General features: G+C 46.8%; 1 protein-coding gene across 1 annotated transcript in view; it reads right to left on the bottom strand.

The window, feature by feature from the left end:
• pard3aa (par-3 family cell polarity regulator alpha, a) overlaps positions 1-15,455 on the bottom strand; it is a 350,702-nt gene that overhangs the window by 142,459 nt on the left and 192,788 nt on the right. The window contains exon 16 of the mRNA XM_080020374.1: positions 5,905-6,091. Within this exon, the coding sequence (XP_079876500.1) occupies positions 5,905-6,091 (187 nt within the window). The remainder of the gene's footprint in view (positions 1-5,904; positions 6,092-15,455) is intronic.

Genomic DNA, 15,455 nt, shown 5'->3' with positions numbered 1-15,455 from the left:
TCCCTTAGGCTGTTATGAATATTATGTTATTGGCAAACTTTGAGGTCTATCACGAGCACAGTTTCAGACCTGCCAACCTAGGGAAAATATTTTGATTGTCACAATAGTGTAACGCTTTGCACACGGCCACAGCTACATAAACGTTTTGTTCTCAAAGTACAAGTACCTCAGTGTACTTCAGTACGGAACTGGAGTAAATGTATCTGGTTACCTTCATCTCTGAAAGAAGTTTGGAAAAAATGTAATTTAAACACTGATGTAAAGTGTCTGTAACTCCAAACTCAAAGTACTTTTACCTCAAAACTACTCAGCTGAAGTACTTTAGTACACCGGAAATGGTGTAATGTGAATGTAAAATTTCCGTTAGGCAATGGTATTTGTAATCAGGCAGTCAGAGGACCTTGGGGGTCTACATGGGGTCCTAGAGTTGGGGCAATCGAGTATGTAAAAGAGAGTGAGCAGGGATTGCATAGAGAGTTCTGGATGTTACAATAAATGAGCAGTTTATTGTGGCTCCGTTAGGTCTAGTAGCTCCATTAGCTGTTACAAGCGCAACATATTTGCAAGGTCCTGCCAGCAAGCTCTTTGTGACTGAGAGGATAGATGGTACCGGTAGCGCGGGACCATTTCAGAATCTTCATATTTTTCGTAGGCCTCGCGCTGAGTAGGCAGCCAGTGATAGTAACTGTAGTAACAGCATGAGAAGACGCGCCCAGTTGTGGTCAGTGCTCGGTTCAGTGTGTAATTTGGTAAGCGACAGTTGTACATTGTGGTGTCGGGGTGGTGTGGTTGAAGCAGCCACACCTGTGCGCGGTCTAGTAAATTGGGCCCGCGATCAGGGGTGGCTGTACACCTGTTGCTCATCAGAGCAATCGGCGAGCACGGGTTAAATCAGCCACCCCCCACACACAGACAGGAGTCTTGTCATGACAAGTTTCCATCTGCTCCTGGGTGTGAAGTTCATCACAGCTTATTTGTACTTAAAAAATGCTCCCAAATGTATGGCACACCTCAGACGAGGGGTGTCCGCTTGCAGTCACAACACAAACTGTTAAGCCTTATTTAGAGCAGTTATTCTCAACCTTTTTTGATACGCATTCCCAATTTGATACGCATTAAGCCACGGCCCCCATTTGGTAACATTTTGTCTCTGGTACCCCGATCTGAGAAGATTTTCATGGCTAGATATGATTTAGTCCAAACCGCCACACCAACCTACCTACCAGTGAAACTTATTATTGTACATTCTCTAACGGCGCTACCATCTAGTAAACAAAATAATGAAGTTTAACTATTTATCATATTGATGATGGGGACCCCTGGGGATCTCTTGAAGGACCCCATATTGAGAACCACTGATTTAGAACATAAGGAAGGTTCTTCATTCAGAAGGCTACTGATTGTGTAATTTGATATGGATCCTGTGACTTTTCCAGCGATAGAAATAATTGGTCAACAACGTCTTGTCCTGTTATTCACAAATTAGACAACCTCATGTTTGAATGATTAACAGTTGTTGTTATCCGGATGCACATGACCATTCTTGTGCAAGAAAGACCAGCTGTCCAATTACAATGAATGACAACAAAGTATTTGACTGCAAGGCATTAGCATTCCAGACAGAAATTAGGGATGGATCCAATTAAGCAAACATTAAGATGGCTTTGATTATGTCCCTGCCAATGGCTGGATCACAAAACAGACTTCTACACAGGATCTTTTGGTGGGGCTCTGCCTCTGTTATAAAACCTTCTCCGAAAAATGTTATTTGTTTGGTCTTGACTCAATGCCGTTATCACATTGAATTCATTAAAATATATGGAGATACCATTTCCATATATGGAAATTGAGGGGCACTCGATCGATAATGTTACAATATACAGTACAGTATAAAGTAATGAAAGGGCTATGCATGGTGACATGTGAGAATGTGTGGAAATAAAAAAAGAAATGTGTTGGTATGAACCAAATTCCTGTGTCAAGATTCCACGAAACATTGATTAATGAGGACCCCGATTCGAGGAACAAACAGATCCATTAATGGAAAGGCTTTCCTGAGTTACGAGTGAGGCCGAGGCATTATTTTATCCCCTCAATCACAGTTAATATCAGCCCAATGGACATCTATTCGTATTAAACGCTGAGAGTCACGTTAAATAGATTTTTATGGAGCTGTGATTCAAGTGCAGACTACGTTATATCACATCACGTCGTTATATCACATCACGGTCATATGTATTTATGGGCTTCCAGGGTCTGTGTACGCTAATTCTGAGACTGTTAAACTGATGCGCAGAGAGAGACAGAGAGAGAGAGAGGAACAAGCGCATATTTTACCACATTTTACCAGACAATACCGCATGAGCAAGCACAACAGAAAATGCCCCGGGAAGCCGTGGGAACCCCCCAAAAAAAAGGTCGTTTTAGTAATGCGTCTCTGGTGAGATGGGATTTCTGCCTTCAAAGAAACCATTTATCTTGTGGGCAGGCATGTTAGCGCACTAACGTGTGGGCCACATCCTTCAACCAGCGGTGGATTGGACTCAAATCCAGGACGCAGAAGAGGAAAGAGAGAGAAACTATTTTTAACGCAAGACAGAGGCTATTGGATTAATCTTCTAAGAATGCTAAAATCTACAGTAACATAGAGGTAGAGAAGAAAAGGGGAGAGAAAACGTTGAGAGAGAGACAGAATGACACCTGGGTTACAACGCCTTTCAGAAAAACCCTGAACCCGGAGACGCACCCTTTCATGAGCGACTATCAGAAGCCAAACAGAGGAAAACAAGCAACAACGGGGGGGCACACCCCAAAAATTTGTCAAAAAAGAAAATCTGACTCCCCGGCATCTCAGGGATCCTGTAACGTGCGTCGAATGTACCCTGAACCGGAATGGGACACACACACACACACACACACACACACACACACACACACACACACACACACACACACACACACACACACACACACACACACACACACACACACACACACACACACACACACACACACACACACACACACGGGGATCGGAGGTCAGGCTTTCACGTCTGCAACGCAAGATATGGATTCAATAGAAACAGGAAATCCCTGGCGAGCTACCATTCCCCATGAGCCGCAGTCTTGCTGTGACCCACATCTCGGACCGCCTCGCCCAGTGCCGTGCGCTGTGTGAGTGTGCCAGTGTGTGTGTGTGTATCACATGGGTGTGTGTGAGAGCAAAATGGGGAGGAAAAAAAAATCAAGTGATACCATGAAAAATAACGTCTGCACACATTTTGTGTGAGTGGCCTTGAGCATAAGTAAATGAAGACAGCAGTTTATGCATGTCTATCTGTGTGTGTGTGTGTGTGTGTGTGTGTGTGTGTGTGTGTGTGTGTGTGCGTGTGTGTGTGTGTGTACGTGAGTCTGTGTGGGGTGGATATATGAATAATTCACAATACCCCTAGGCAGTGATATACAGTTCTGCACGCATCTCAGTGTCTACGTGTATCTGTGTTTGTTCATTTACGATTGTGTATATTGTGTGTGTGTGTGTGTGTGTGTGTGTGTGTGTGTGTGTGTGTGTGTGTGTGTGCGTGTGTGTGTCAACAGTGTGTGAGTTTTTTTAGTTTTTATTTCCCGAGGCATATGCTGTGGACCTAATCCATTATGACAAAACCTTTGCCATGGCATGAACAGCAGGCACGCCAAGCAAATCTATACGTTCATAATAAACAAGCGGGAGAGAGGGAGAGCTATGAGGAGAGAGAGAGAGAGAGAGAGAGAGAGAGAGAGAGAGAGAAGGGAGGACGAGTGTGGAAGGCAAGAGCATCCCTCTCTCGGGAGATAAAAAAGAAAATGACCAGAGGACACACATCTGCCGCACTTTCCAGTCCACGCCAGCCGCGCAGAAGCGACCCTTCAAGTCCACCATTATAGAAAGACGGCAATCAAGCGAGAATCTTTCCGCGAGGTTAAGGAAAGATAGAAGAGGGAAGATGGAAGCGGCGGGAGTTTGGAGAGAGACGCTGCTGTTTAGACCGGCACGACCGCTCCCCCGCCCCCCTCCCCCCGCACGCGGGAACACTGTAATCACGCGCGACAAAAGGCCTCGGATTGTTATCCTCCTGCGTACGGCGTGCACCTCTGAATAGGCGATTATGTTAAAACCTTGCCTTTAAAAGTGGGAGCAAAAAATCTGACAGGGACCTTCCCATTCAATCCCATTTCGCCGACTCATCGACTGGGTTTATATTAGCGGTTCGATTTTCTTGTATTGCAATGAATTGTTACAATTCAAAACATTTTTTTCCCCTCCACTAGAGTTAGCCTCCAAGCCTCTCTTTCCCTTGTAAACCTTGGAATGCAAATTTCTGTTGGCGAGAATCGGCATGTTCTCCGACATCTCAACCCTTTTAGAAATCGAGCACAAATCTAATAACATGAGCGCTGTTGCCCAAAACAGAAAATCAGTATATTTTGATGTGATGTATAGATCAGCGTCTTTACCACCTCAGGCAGCTGAGGAAATTCCGGGTCTCGGTGAGGATCCTCAAGTCCTTCTACTGTGGAGCGGTGGAGAGCATCCTGACAGGCAACATCACTGCCTGGTTTGGGAACTGTACTGCTCAGGACCGGCGGGCCCTGCAGAGGGTGGTGCGTTCAGCTGAACATACCACTGGAACTACCCTCCCCTCCCTGCAGGAGGTGTAGTAGCAGAGCCCACAGGATCATGAAGGATCCTCATCACCCCAACAACGGACTGTTCCAGCTGCTGCGGTCAGGCAAGCGCCTCCGCAGTCACAGAGCGAGAACAGAGAGACTGAGGCGGAGTTTCTTCCCGCAAGCCATAAGGACTGCCAACGCTGAACTCACCAGGGGTCCTCACTGAGCCACACACATAGGCCCCACTACCTTACTGTACTGTATGTAGCATACTGTACCGCATACTGTGTCACTGTTCAGGGTTGTTCGGTGTTACCGTATTGCTGCGCGTACTGTTGTATTCTGTGCTGTATTATCCCACAAACACTACCTCACTTCATTCACATGCCACTTTTATGCACATATCTGTATATACATAATTTTCTATTACATATACAGCATATTCCCTTTATCTATTCCATTTGATTTTATATATTTTTATTTTTATTCTATTTTAAGTATTCAACTTACTGTATTACGTTTTAGGAATCAGTTAGTTGGTCTATTAGAATGACATTTTTCCCTAGAAAATATTGTGTGTAATCACCGTTGCATTACATTTCACTGCATATATGTTGAAAGTATGTATATGTATGTGACGAATAAACCTCTTGAATCTTGAATCAAGATGCTGGAAGCTGGCGTGGTCCCTGCAGAGGCTTCACCCTCTGTCAAGGATGATCAGCCCTTTATATTTTAGCGTGAGGGGATGAAGGGGCGTCCCATGGGTCTGGAGGGTGGGGGGCGTCGTTGGGAGGCCCAGCCCCAGAGAGCTTCTTACTCACGGCCTGACCCACTCTCACTGAGTCATCCAATATTAAACGCGCGCGCACACACACACACACACACACACACACACTCTTTCCTATTTACATTTTTATCATCATCTTTAATTAGTATTATTATTTGCCTTTTATGTTCCAATGCTGCAGTCATTTCCCCCTGGGGATGAATAAAGTACCCATCTATCTATACACACGTTTTGCATACATGAAGCCTAAACACACGTTTATGCGTATACAAACACCGACAAGACTGCGTATTCTGTACACACAAACATAAAACCACACACTTGCACACACAATCTGCACATTTGACCTTTCACAGAACCAACCATATTTTTCCTCTGAAGCCTGAAGTCCATAACAACATCAATAATTCAGCGGACGGCAGAGGCGGCGTTCAGGGCGACCGGCAGCAGGCGGAAGTGCTCACCATTCGTTCTGACTGGGCAGGTCGTGGATCCAGGCCACGGGGTTCTCCCCCACGAAGCCCATGTCCTCGTGGGAACTGGAGGACGACTGGTCGGAGAGGTGGACGGGCAGCAGAGCCGGCCTATCGTCTTCAATGATGACGATGTCATCCTGGGGCATGTTCACGGTCGGAGAGAGCTGGTAGTTACCTTGAGATGGATTGAAGGAGAGGGTTCTGATTAATAACTGATGCACGCACGCACGCACGCACGCACACACACACACACACACGCACACAAATACTAGGGTAAGAATGGGTAAGGGTATAAAGCGAGCAGAAGTTTTAGCCGAGTTGCTACTCTATTCAGATTCGGGTCCTGAAGCTTCACTCAAAGTTAGAAAACCTGAAAGAAAACAGTGCAGATGAATCGCTTTATCCATTCTCCTTTGCTCTCCTTTAAGGGCACAGAAAGGACGTGCGGGAGAGAGAGAGAGAGAGAGCGAGAGAGAGAGAAAAACAGGGAAAGAGAGAGAGAGAGGGAGAGAGAGAGAGAGAGAGAGAGGGAGAGATGTGTGGGAGGGGGCCTCTCCTGATCTGTATTCTGAGCCGGCCGACCCTCCTCGCAGGAGGCTTCCTTTTTAAACGCCCCTCAGGGTGAATCAAAGAAGGTGTTTGGTCGATGGCCTCGGCACAGCTCTGCGCCAAAGACGGCGGGGAGGTTGTTTTCAAACACGTGACCAAGTATCGATACACAGAACTCGAGAGAAGAGAACGCAGGAGGGTATTTGCAGATAGACTTCAGAACAGTGCATTTGAATTACTTGTAATAGAGTATTAGATGCCATTTGTAGCTTCCGGAGTGCAAATCACAAGATGCAATTTGCATCAGGATTTCAGCTGTAGTGTTCTTCGATATTTCCGACCAGCACACACACGCGCATGTCCACGCAAACGCAAAGCCACAAACATAAACATGAACCGGGTGCAGAGGTAAACTTGGAAAGTCAGAGTCCAGAGTCCAATCCGCACACGTGCTTCCAATTAGACCTCAGGATTTCAGAAAATAACTTTCTCAGTATTCTTCTATGGGTTACATTTATTTCCATTATCGTACGGCCCTTTCGCAAATTCAGTAACACAGGAAAAAAAGTGTGTAATCACTCGCAGCAGACGACAATATTTACCCTGGCCGACTCCCAATCCAAATCTGAGAGGCATTCTGTTTCAACCGGAGCCCAGTGAATGATAAATGTATATCGCCGCGGTGAATGGGAGCGCTAATCAACGCAATGATGAATTGCATTATCTTGGTTATTCATCAGATAGGGGGAGGGGGAGTCATATCAGTGGCACGTGACCGGGGTATTCAGGAGTTTCACATGTTGGAAAAGCCTGAGGTGTAGTTTAAGTCGTTTCAAGGGTGAGTGTGTCGGAATGAGGTCTGGACACGGGAAAGAGAAGGCCTTTCCCTCTCACAGGTGCAGTGCACAATTCATATGAGCCGGTAGCAACATGGGCGGGATTTTAGGAACGGGATGCCAAAACTGAAATCCTCCCACATTATGCCTAGTTGAAGTGTGAGGATTCCAGCAGCCATGGGGGTGGGGGCGAAAGTGGACATTCCTCACAAGATACGTTTTCTAACCATTTCTATTTTAATCCAGAGGAGATAGCGTGTTCAAGGAACATTTTTTGTCCATCAGACACAGTCCTGCCTTGTCCTCAAATTAAGTTCCGCGTTACCTAATGCATCTTCCAGACCTAAAACAAAACAACCGTTCCTCAGTTTTATTTCTGCAAGTGACGTCAAAGTTATGGCTCAGACATTCGCTGGGTCCGGAAGAATGTATAAACACATATTGACCCTGAAAAAGCCTTTTTTAAATACTTGGCGGAGCGGCTCCAAAGGCCTCCTTCTGAGGAAGCGGAATCTTTGCCTTTTGTTGGAAAGCTCAACCCCCCCCGTCCAGAGCTGAAGAGGCTGTAGTCCATCTCCAGTGATTAAAATGCCCCCCACCTCTCTTACAGTTGAAACGAGGAACATTTCTCACATGGTAATTGAATCCCACCCTTCCTGTAATTCGGCAGACCTGAATGTGAGGAAGTTTAGAGGTCCGGCTAACTGTGAGACGTTAGTCGGGCTGGTTGCTATCAGACCCGAAATGAACTTGAAGGTAGTTCGCGTCAAGATGGATGGTGGAACCGTTACCTCAGCGTGGAATCCGCCAACACAAGATGGCTTGGCACAACAGTATCCATAGTCACTATTTAGACTGTTCATGTCACGCAAGAGACGGATTTGAAATTCACAAATATATGTTACCCGTGCTGTACTGTTCAAGATATTGACAGTAATTAAGTATTGTCCATGATTTAAGCCTTTATCCTTGAATTCACAATTTTAACTAGTACGACGCCATCCTGGATTCTTCCATCCGTGGCCCCTACGGCCCCTCAGGGTTTATTCCGTTTCTTCCCCCAAGGAGTTTTTCTGGGGAGTCTTCCTTGGCCGAGTGGGGGTTAAGAATAGGCGATGGTGTTGATTTTGACGCGAAAAGTGGGTTTGCGAAGCTTGACGACTACTCTACAAAACAATCCCACAAACCTCTTTTCACTTCACTTTACCCTTGAGTTACAGTCATCCCATTGTATAACGCTTTGATCGATAGTACGCAACAAAAAAAAATCCCTCCCCTCTCTCCGTGCTCTGCTTGCGCGCTGCTTGTAGCAGTCAGTCAGTTTTGCAAAGTGCATTACCGTCAACAGGAGGCCGCCTGCGGATGTGTGCCCACAGAGACCCGGGCGCACTCTGTTGCATCAGAAAGCATCAAGGATTTCGCCAGCAACACTGAACACGCTGATGGAATGAGTAAGTGCCGTGTCCTTCGAAAGACCTTTGCGCTAAATACACCCGTGCACACACTCACAGATCACAGAACCACATCTCATGGTATATAGAAACATTTAATTTATGCCCACATAAGGACAACACATGACCCTTTTAATCGCCTTGGATTAATTGCCAAATCTTGTCTGGGAAGTGTTGTGCACAGGGCACGTGGCCGTTAATGAGAAATACGGAAAGTGTCACGAATCATCACTGTGGACCTCTGGACACAAGCGGCGCATCATTAACAGCATTCTGCTCGTGGTCAGAGGCCACGGACACAAATACCCGCACACACACACACACACACACACACGAGCACACCGCTAAAAAGTCAATGGACAAGCATAGTCAAGGCCAAGTGTACGCGTTCAAAGGTGAGAATAGTTATTGAACCTGTAGTGCAGGAACTATTCTTTACTGCTGTCAAACTAATTAGCATGAGAGGGAGAATTAATCCCCCACACACACACACACACACACACACACACACACACACACACACACACACACACACACACACACACACTCACACACTCATACACAAACACGCACACAAACATAGACACAAACACAAGACCACTGATAATTACGGACTGAAAATGAAGATGATAAACCAAACAGGCCAGAGACACCGTGTTAAATTAGTGGTTGGAATGGAGTGTTTGCGTTTAAAGTTGTCGTTTGATTTCATTAATTGGGGTGAGGAAAGTGCACGGCAACGGAGGAACGGAGTATGTGGGAGTTAGTTATAGCGCAAAACGGGCTTGGGCTTTAGTGCAGAAACATAGAGAGAGAGTGAAATTAACCGTAATGTCGGAGTAATGTCACCGCTTTAGTGTCATGAGGAGCTGACATGCACAGAGATACACTTACACACAGGCGCACGCACGCACGCACGCACAGTGGTTTGACACTTTCGTCTTTTGCCAGCTCCTCGCAGTCAGGGTATTTGAACGGTGGGGTAGCTTCCGGAGGTGCAGGTGAGGTGAGGATGGCGGCGGAGGCAACACCTCCCTCCCAGTGCCAGGACCTGCCAGGGTGCTGGCACTAGGTGCTGTCACCGGGCAGATCGACCCTGCGCACGTACATGTGAGTGAAAGAGTCTCATTGTGTGTGTGTGTCTGTGTGTGTGTGTGTATGTGTGGTCTTTAGTTAGTGTGAAGGCTCAGGGGTGGCGACAGTTGGAAGTCGCGGCTGCTCATCATGGAGCGTTGACGCCCGAGCTCAGAGAGGGCTAATGAAATAATGAGGGCCCTAAAGCCGAGTTAAAACATGTATCGGCTTACTTGTGGTTAGTTAATGGCTTAATTTAACCCGGGGAGGAACAGAAAGGCATGTAGGCAGTTCTGTTGGCATCTTATCTCACCTTGAGTTACATTATTCCACCAAAAAATCTGATTGCTGGAGCCCCACTGAAAGAGTTTGAATGGAGAGAAAGAGAGAGAGAGAGAGAGAGAGAGAGAGAGAGGACTTATTGACTTTGTACTCGTGTTGCCAACCTTATGATCAATGTCTTCTACTCAATATACACCTTCCCAAACAGCCAATAAGCCACAAGTAGTAAAGCTGGAACTCTATGAATGGAATTGTACCTTTTTCCAAATGTCCAGATTTCTTCCTCGCTCCACATCAGAACACTGTTTGGCTGTTATTTGTGCGGTTTATTCAGCCTGAGACAGCCAGAACACAGCAGGCTTTCATTCAACCAGTAAAGGGAAAAACAGCGTTCGTAATAACCCAATACTGTGACTAATGAATAAGCAGTCATGCACGTATCTGGGAGATATGCCACGGAGGTCACGCAGGGATAAATATTCTTACAAAATGTTAATGTTTGACAGATGCTCGGTCTTCAACAAAAAAAAAAAGTTTTTTATTTGCCTGCACAAACGAGAGATCAGCGGTGATTCGCATTTATTGGCAACGCTGGGATGGCCATAGGCATGGCCGTGGCCCTGCTGATGGAATAAGAAGAGATTAACTCTCACTCAAGCATCAAACTGAGGCTGATGGCAAAACGCACTCAGAAGCCGCTGCAGTCGTTTTGCGAAGGAATCGCTTCCACTCCGCTAATTGTCGGAGAGATGCGGAAAAAAAACGGCCTCGAGGAAAACAGTGTTTATCCTAAACCTTACTATTTTTTCAACCGTTCGTTGGACTCGTGCGTTTGGCATTGGAATTGTTTAAATTGATCCAGTATTGAGAGAATATCTTAAGCCGCACTGAGCTGCAATACGTAGTACAATCAGGACTACGTTGTTCAGCACCCACAATTCCCCCATTGTACTACGATCACAGGTTGGGAAATACACAAACACAGAGGGGACAGAGCTCCGCTATAACGCTCTCATTAAATTCGCTGGACGAACTCAAACCAAAAACAACGGAATAAACAAACGGGCCGACGGCGGTTGCCGGAGAACGTCCACTAAAAGAGCTCGTTTTGGGCAGCGGGGCTCGGACCGCCTTGGCAAACACTGGAGTCGTCCTCAAATGAGGACGATGAAACGTTCCGGTGGAATTTAACCCTAATGCGACACAATTAGAGGCTAGTGGCCGTAAAACGCTGGCACGTAGCGTGTGTGGCCTCACTCTGGGAAATTAAAGGCGAAGGAGGTTGGCCCCCAGATTACCCTTCCCTCAATCAGGAGCCTCAGGCGGCGAGCACGAGACAGAGACGGATGATCTGATGATCTCTTCGGCTTCGGGGGGCCACCCGGCTGCATCCGTCCGCGGCGAGCGGGGCTCCACTCCTCTCCGCTCCTCTCCGCTTATTTCCTGTCCTCCCGTCTCCCCCGCTCGGCCGACCCAAAGCGCCAAGAACGCCGACCGGGGGGGGGGGGGGGGGGTGAGAGGTCAAGTCGATGGCCCCTCCGCTCCGCCTTTCCTCGCCTGCGGCCGCTCCGTCACCGTCCGTCCGTCGCGCGCTTCGGGGTTCCTCTCTTGCGTTTCCGCTCGCAGGGTTCTCTCTTCCCGGTCCGGCTTTTCTCCCTCTTTGACACACTTTGGCCGATTGTTCTGGCTGCGGCAGAGATCATTCGTTGATCCATACCGCCATCGCCATCAGACCACTACGCGGATTGCAGCAGGTAATCACCCAGAGTAGCCGTGGGGCGGGAGCCGCGGGCCGCTATGCTCGCCGGGGGACGGTGGCCACGCCGGAACCCCCGGCGTCAATGGAGAATTGATCCGAACATTTACACGACAGGCGTCGATGACCGTTTCCCAATGTTCACACTTGGGTTCGTTTTTTGTCGTTCTTTAAACGTAGAGGCTTGAATGTCCTGGGTCTAGTGGTGGGAGCAGCGCAGGCTCAGAGCTCAACAGACGTGTTACTAGTCGTGGCAGTTCCATTGAACCCAGCATTATTGTGTGCGCGTGTTGTCACGAAGGTCCTCTGTTGCTAATTTCACGAAAAAGCACAACAACTCAACTTCAATCGTTGAATTTCTATCAAAACATTATTTGCATAAAAAAATAAAAATAAATAAAAAACATATCGGAATAAAAAAAGGAAGTATTATAAACAGTAAAGGTATTAGTGGACAAATCATTCCGTAAACAACCAAAGCTCGGGAAACTCAAGTCCCGAAGCCTGAACCGACCCCATCCCTGGCGCGCGGCACCATGTCGTGGCCAAAACCCTGTCCTCCCTCTCCGAGAGAGCTGAGCCCTGCAGAGGAAAAAGCTCCCTTCCGTCCAGGCCTCTTTTGTTCTTTAGCCCTTTAAATGCCATTCACGCGATGTGTTATTTCAAAACGCCTCAACCCTCTCGCGCAGACGCCGGCTACGCGCTCCGTACGCCGGCAACCAAAGGTAGCGATGCAGCGCGTCCGTTTGATTTGGGGATAGCTCGAGGCCAGGAGCAGAACAACAACAAAACAAAGCCGTCGGGCTTAGGCGGTGGGTCAAAAACGACACGAGCGCGCGGGGGGGGGGGACCCGAAACGGAGACAAGGCGGAGTGGAAGACGGCGTAAACTTCGTTTTATTTTTGTCGTTGAAAAAGACATGACAGAGACTTGCACGAAGGCGCGCTTTTTCCGTATCGGAATAGAAAATACGATAAAAATATAAAATAAAATGGAATGGAATGGAATTACAATTAAAATGTCAAATATACAGTATTAAAACAAGTCCAAAATACAAAACAGAAATAATCGGATATTTAATATGTACAAAAATAGAAATGCAATGCTATGCACAGGATAAAAACCTGTGATGGCAAAGGTAATAAATCCAGAGGTGCAGATTCGATACAACTAAAGATGGGAATAACCGTAGGGCCGAAAAATGGCGCCCGGTGAAAGATACAGTCACAAGGCCCAGTGAGCTGTGAATGTGCTTTGGTCTCACTTAACGTCAACGTGCTTTGGCGGCTCTTCTGATTGGATTGGATGAAAATCAAACTTAATTTATCCCTATTTGGGGAAATCATATTAAGGCAGCGGCCAAAGTGGAATCCAATAAAGAAGCGCCACGTGAATGTAGTGCATCCAGGGTTAATAAAACGCTTAATAAACCTTCAGGGTCTAAATGAACCAATAATTTACCATCTGGCACGTCATCCGCCTGTCACTCTGCCTCGGCTGTCAATCAAACACCACAGAGTCAAAGCGGGTGTGGGAGGGGTCAATGAGGGAGCGAGTTCAAGATTCTTTGAAGGAACTTGGATACTGAGCGTCATTATGCCATTATTTAGGGCAGTTATTCTCAAACTTTTTCAACACCGAGGACCCTCCAATTTGATTTGAAAACAGTTTTTCAGCGTTTTGTTTTTTTTGCATAGCACAGGATGTTTTAACGCGATGGGAAATTTGAACATAAGCAGTTTGTCGTATAAGCGCATAGAAATACACGTCGCGCGTTAAAAAATACGACCGATTCAGCCCGACGTCTCGCCCGGGCGCGTGAAAAAGCACTGGATAAGCCTCCGTTGCCGCGTTAAAAGGAGGTCAAGCCCGGCCATTTTTCCCGTCCTGACGACCGGGCGTAAACTGGGGGATGAGCGAGCTTGTGAAACTACAGGGACACGAGCGATCTGTGTGGAATTGTCAGAGGAAGTGTGTGAGTGTGGGGGAGGAAAGAAAACGTGGGTGGTGTGTGTGTGTGTGTGTGTGTGTGTGTGTGTGTGTGTGTGTGTGTGGGTTGTGGGCTTGTGCAATACCTGCCTGCGCGTCAACATCCCTTATCGGACATTCTCAACCTCGGGGCCGCGACCCGACATAGCGTCACTTGAGATGCGCGCAGGGTCAGGGGACATTTCTAAGACTGACATTGATATTTGAGTGATATATTATTATTAACAGCACTGTTGTCAGTACAGAAAAACGGATTCTTATTTCGCCTCAATCTGTTGCTTATAGGTCTAAATTTGCTGTCTAAAAACGCTGGCTCTAAAATAATAATATATAAATTAAAAAGGGGACAATATGTAACGTCAAAAAAAAAAAAAGAAAAATCAGGATCGGTGTATGTGTTTGATCGTGTGTGTGTAATATACTAACGCCACACCGCATGCTCTCCATAACAATAACGGCAAATATGGAGTTTACAATTTCACCAACTATTGACTTGCTGCCATCGACGATAAGTCACAATCTGAGTCGGGTCTTAATTCTCCTGCAGCACAACCATTCAATTCCATTTACCTCAGAGTCCCAGGCCCATTAAGGGTGATGCGGCGCCCATAATGGATGTACGGAAAGCACTCGAGAAGGCTTGTTGTGTTTTAGGAGGTTAGATGAAACACAATATGGACAGTAATCACTCTAGTAGCTCCAAGAAACAATATATTCAGCCCGTAAGTAGGATTTATATATATATATATATATATATATATTTATTTATTTATATATATTTATATACACTTGCACTCTGCCAGTGTGTCAAACCATCAAAGTGTATCCTGCCTTCTATATATCTGGCCTTCATTACTCAGTAATTCGCCGGGTCCCCATAAGCCTTCTACGGCTGTCAGTCAGGTCATGACAGCAGCACGTCCTGACCTTGCTGAGCACATCGCAGCATCTGTCCTCTTCCCCAAAACTGTCACATCTCGCACAGCAGGCAATATGTCTGAGCCCCGTCTCAAATAACATATAGACTGAAATAGATGGACACCTTGCTGTCTGTTGGGCTACGGAGTGAGAGCTAAGCCGTCAACTGGCAGAAATATATATATATATATATATATATATATAATATATATTCATCCATCTCCATACAGAGAGAGAAAGCAATAATATACTGTATATGTGACCCACTCAGGCACAAACCAATAATAATATAGCTCAGCCCATTCACAGCATAATAATTCAAAACAAAGCATTGAAGAAACAGCCTCAACACACATGCAGTGGGTAAAGTATCAGGTAAACAACAGATGACATCTTTAATAAGCACGGGTGCCGATGAAATTGCAGGAGTCGAGGTGTCGCGTTTTTTTCCCCCTCCTCGGCACAGACATCACCGTCCCCCGTCGCTCCGTTTTGCACCCATCGACCGACGGGCGCGAGGGCTGAGCGAGGGCGAGGCTAACGAGGGGCGGGGGAGGAGGGGGCGAGGGGGGAGCGACTGACACTAACCCCCAGCGAGGACGAGCAGAGTCGGAAGATCTGACACTCCGCCGAGCTCCGACTGCAACGGCGCCGGAGCCCTTTTCTCATCTGCAACTTTTATCA

The sequence above is a fragment of the Zeus faber genome, assembly GCF_960531495.2.
Source record: "Zeus faber genome assembly, chromosome: 19".
NCBI classification, from domain to species: domain Eukaryota; kingdom Metazoa; phylum Chordata; class Actinopteri; order Zeiformes; family Zeidae; genus Zeus; species Zeus faber.
Note: the sequence above shows the minus strand (reverse complement) of the source record. Positions and strands in the feature narration are given on the sequence as shown.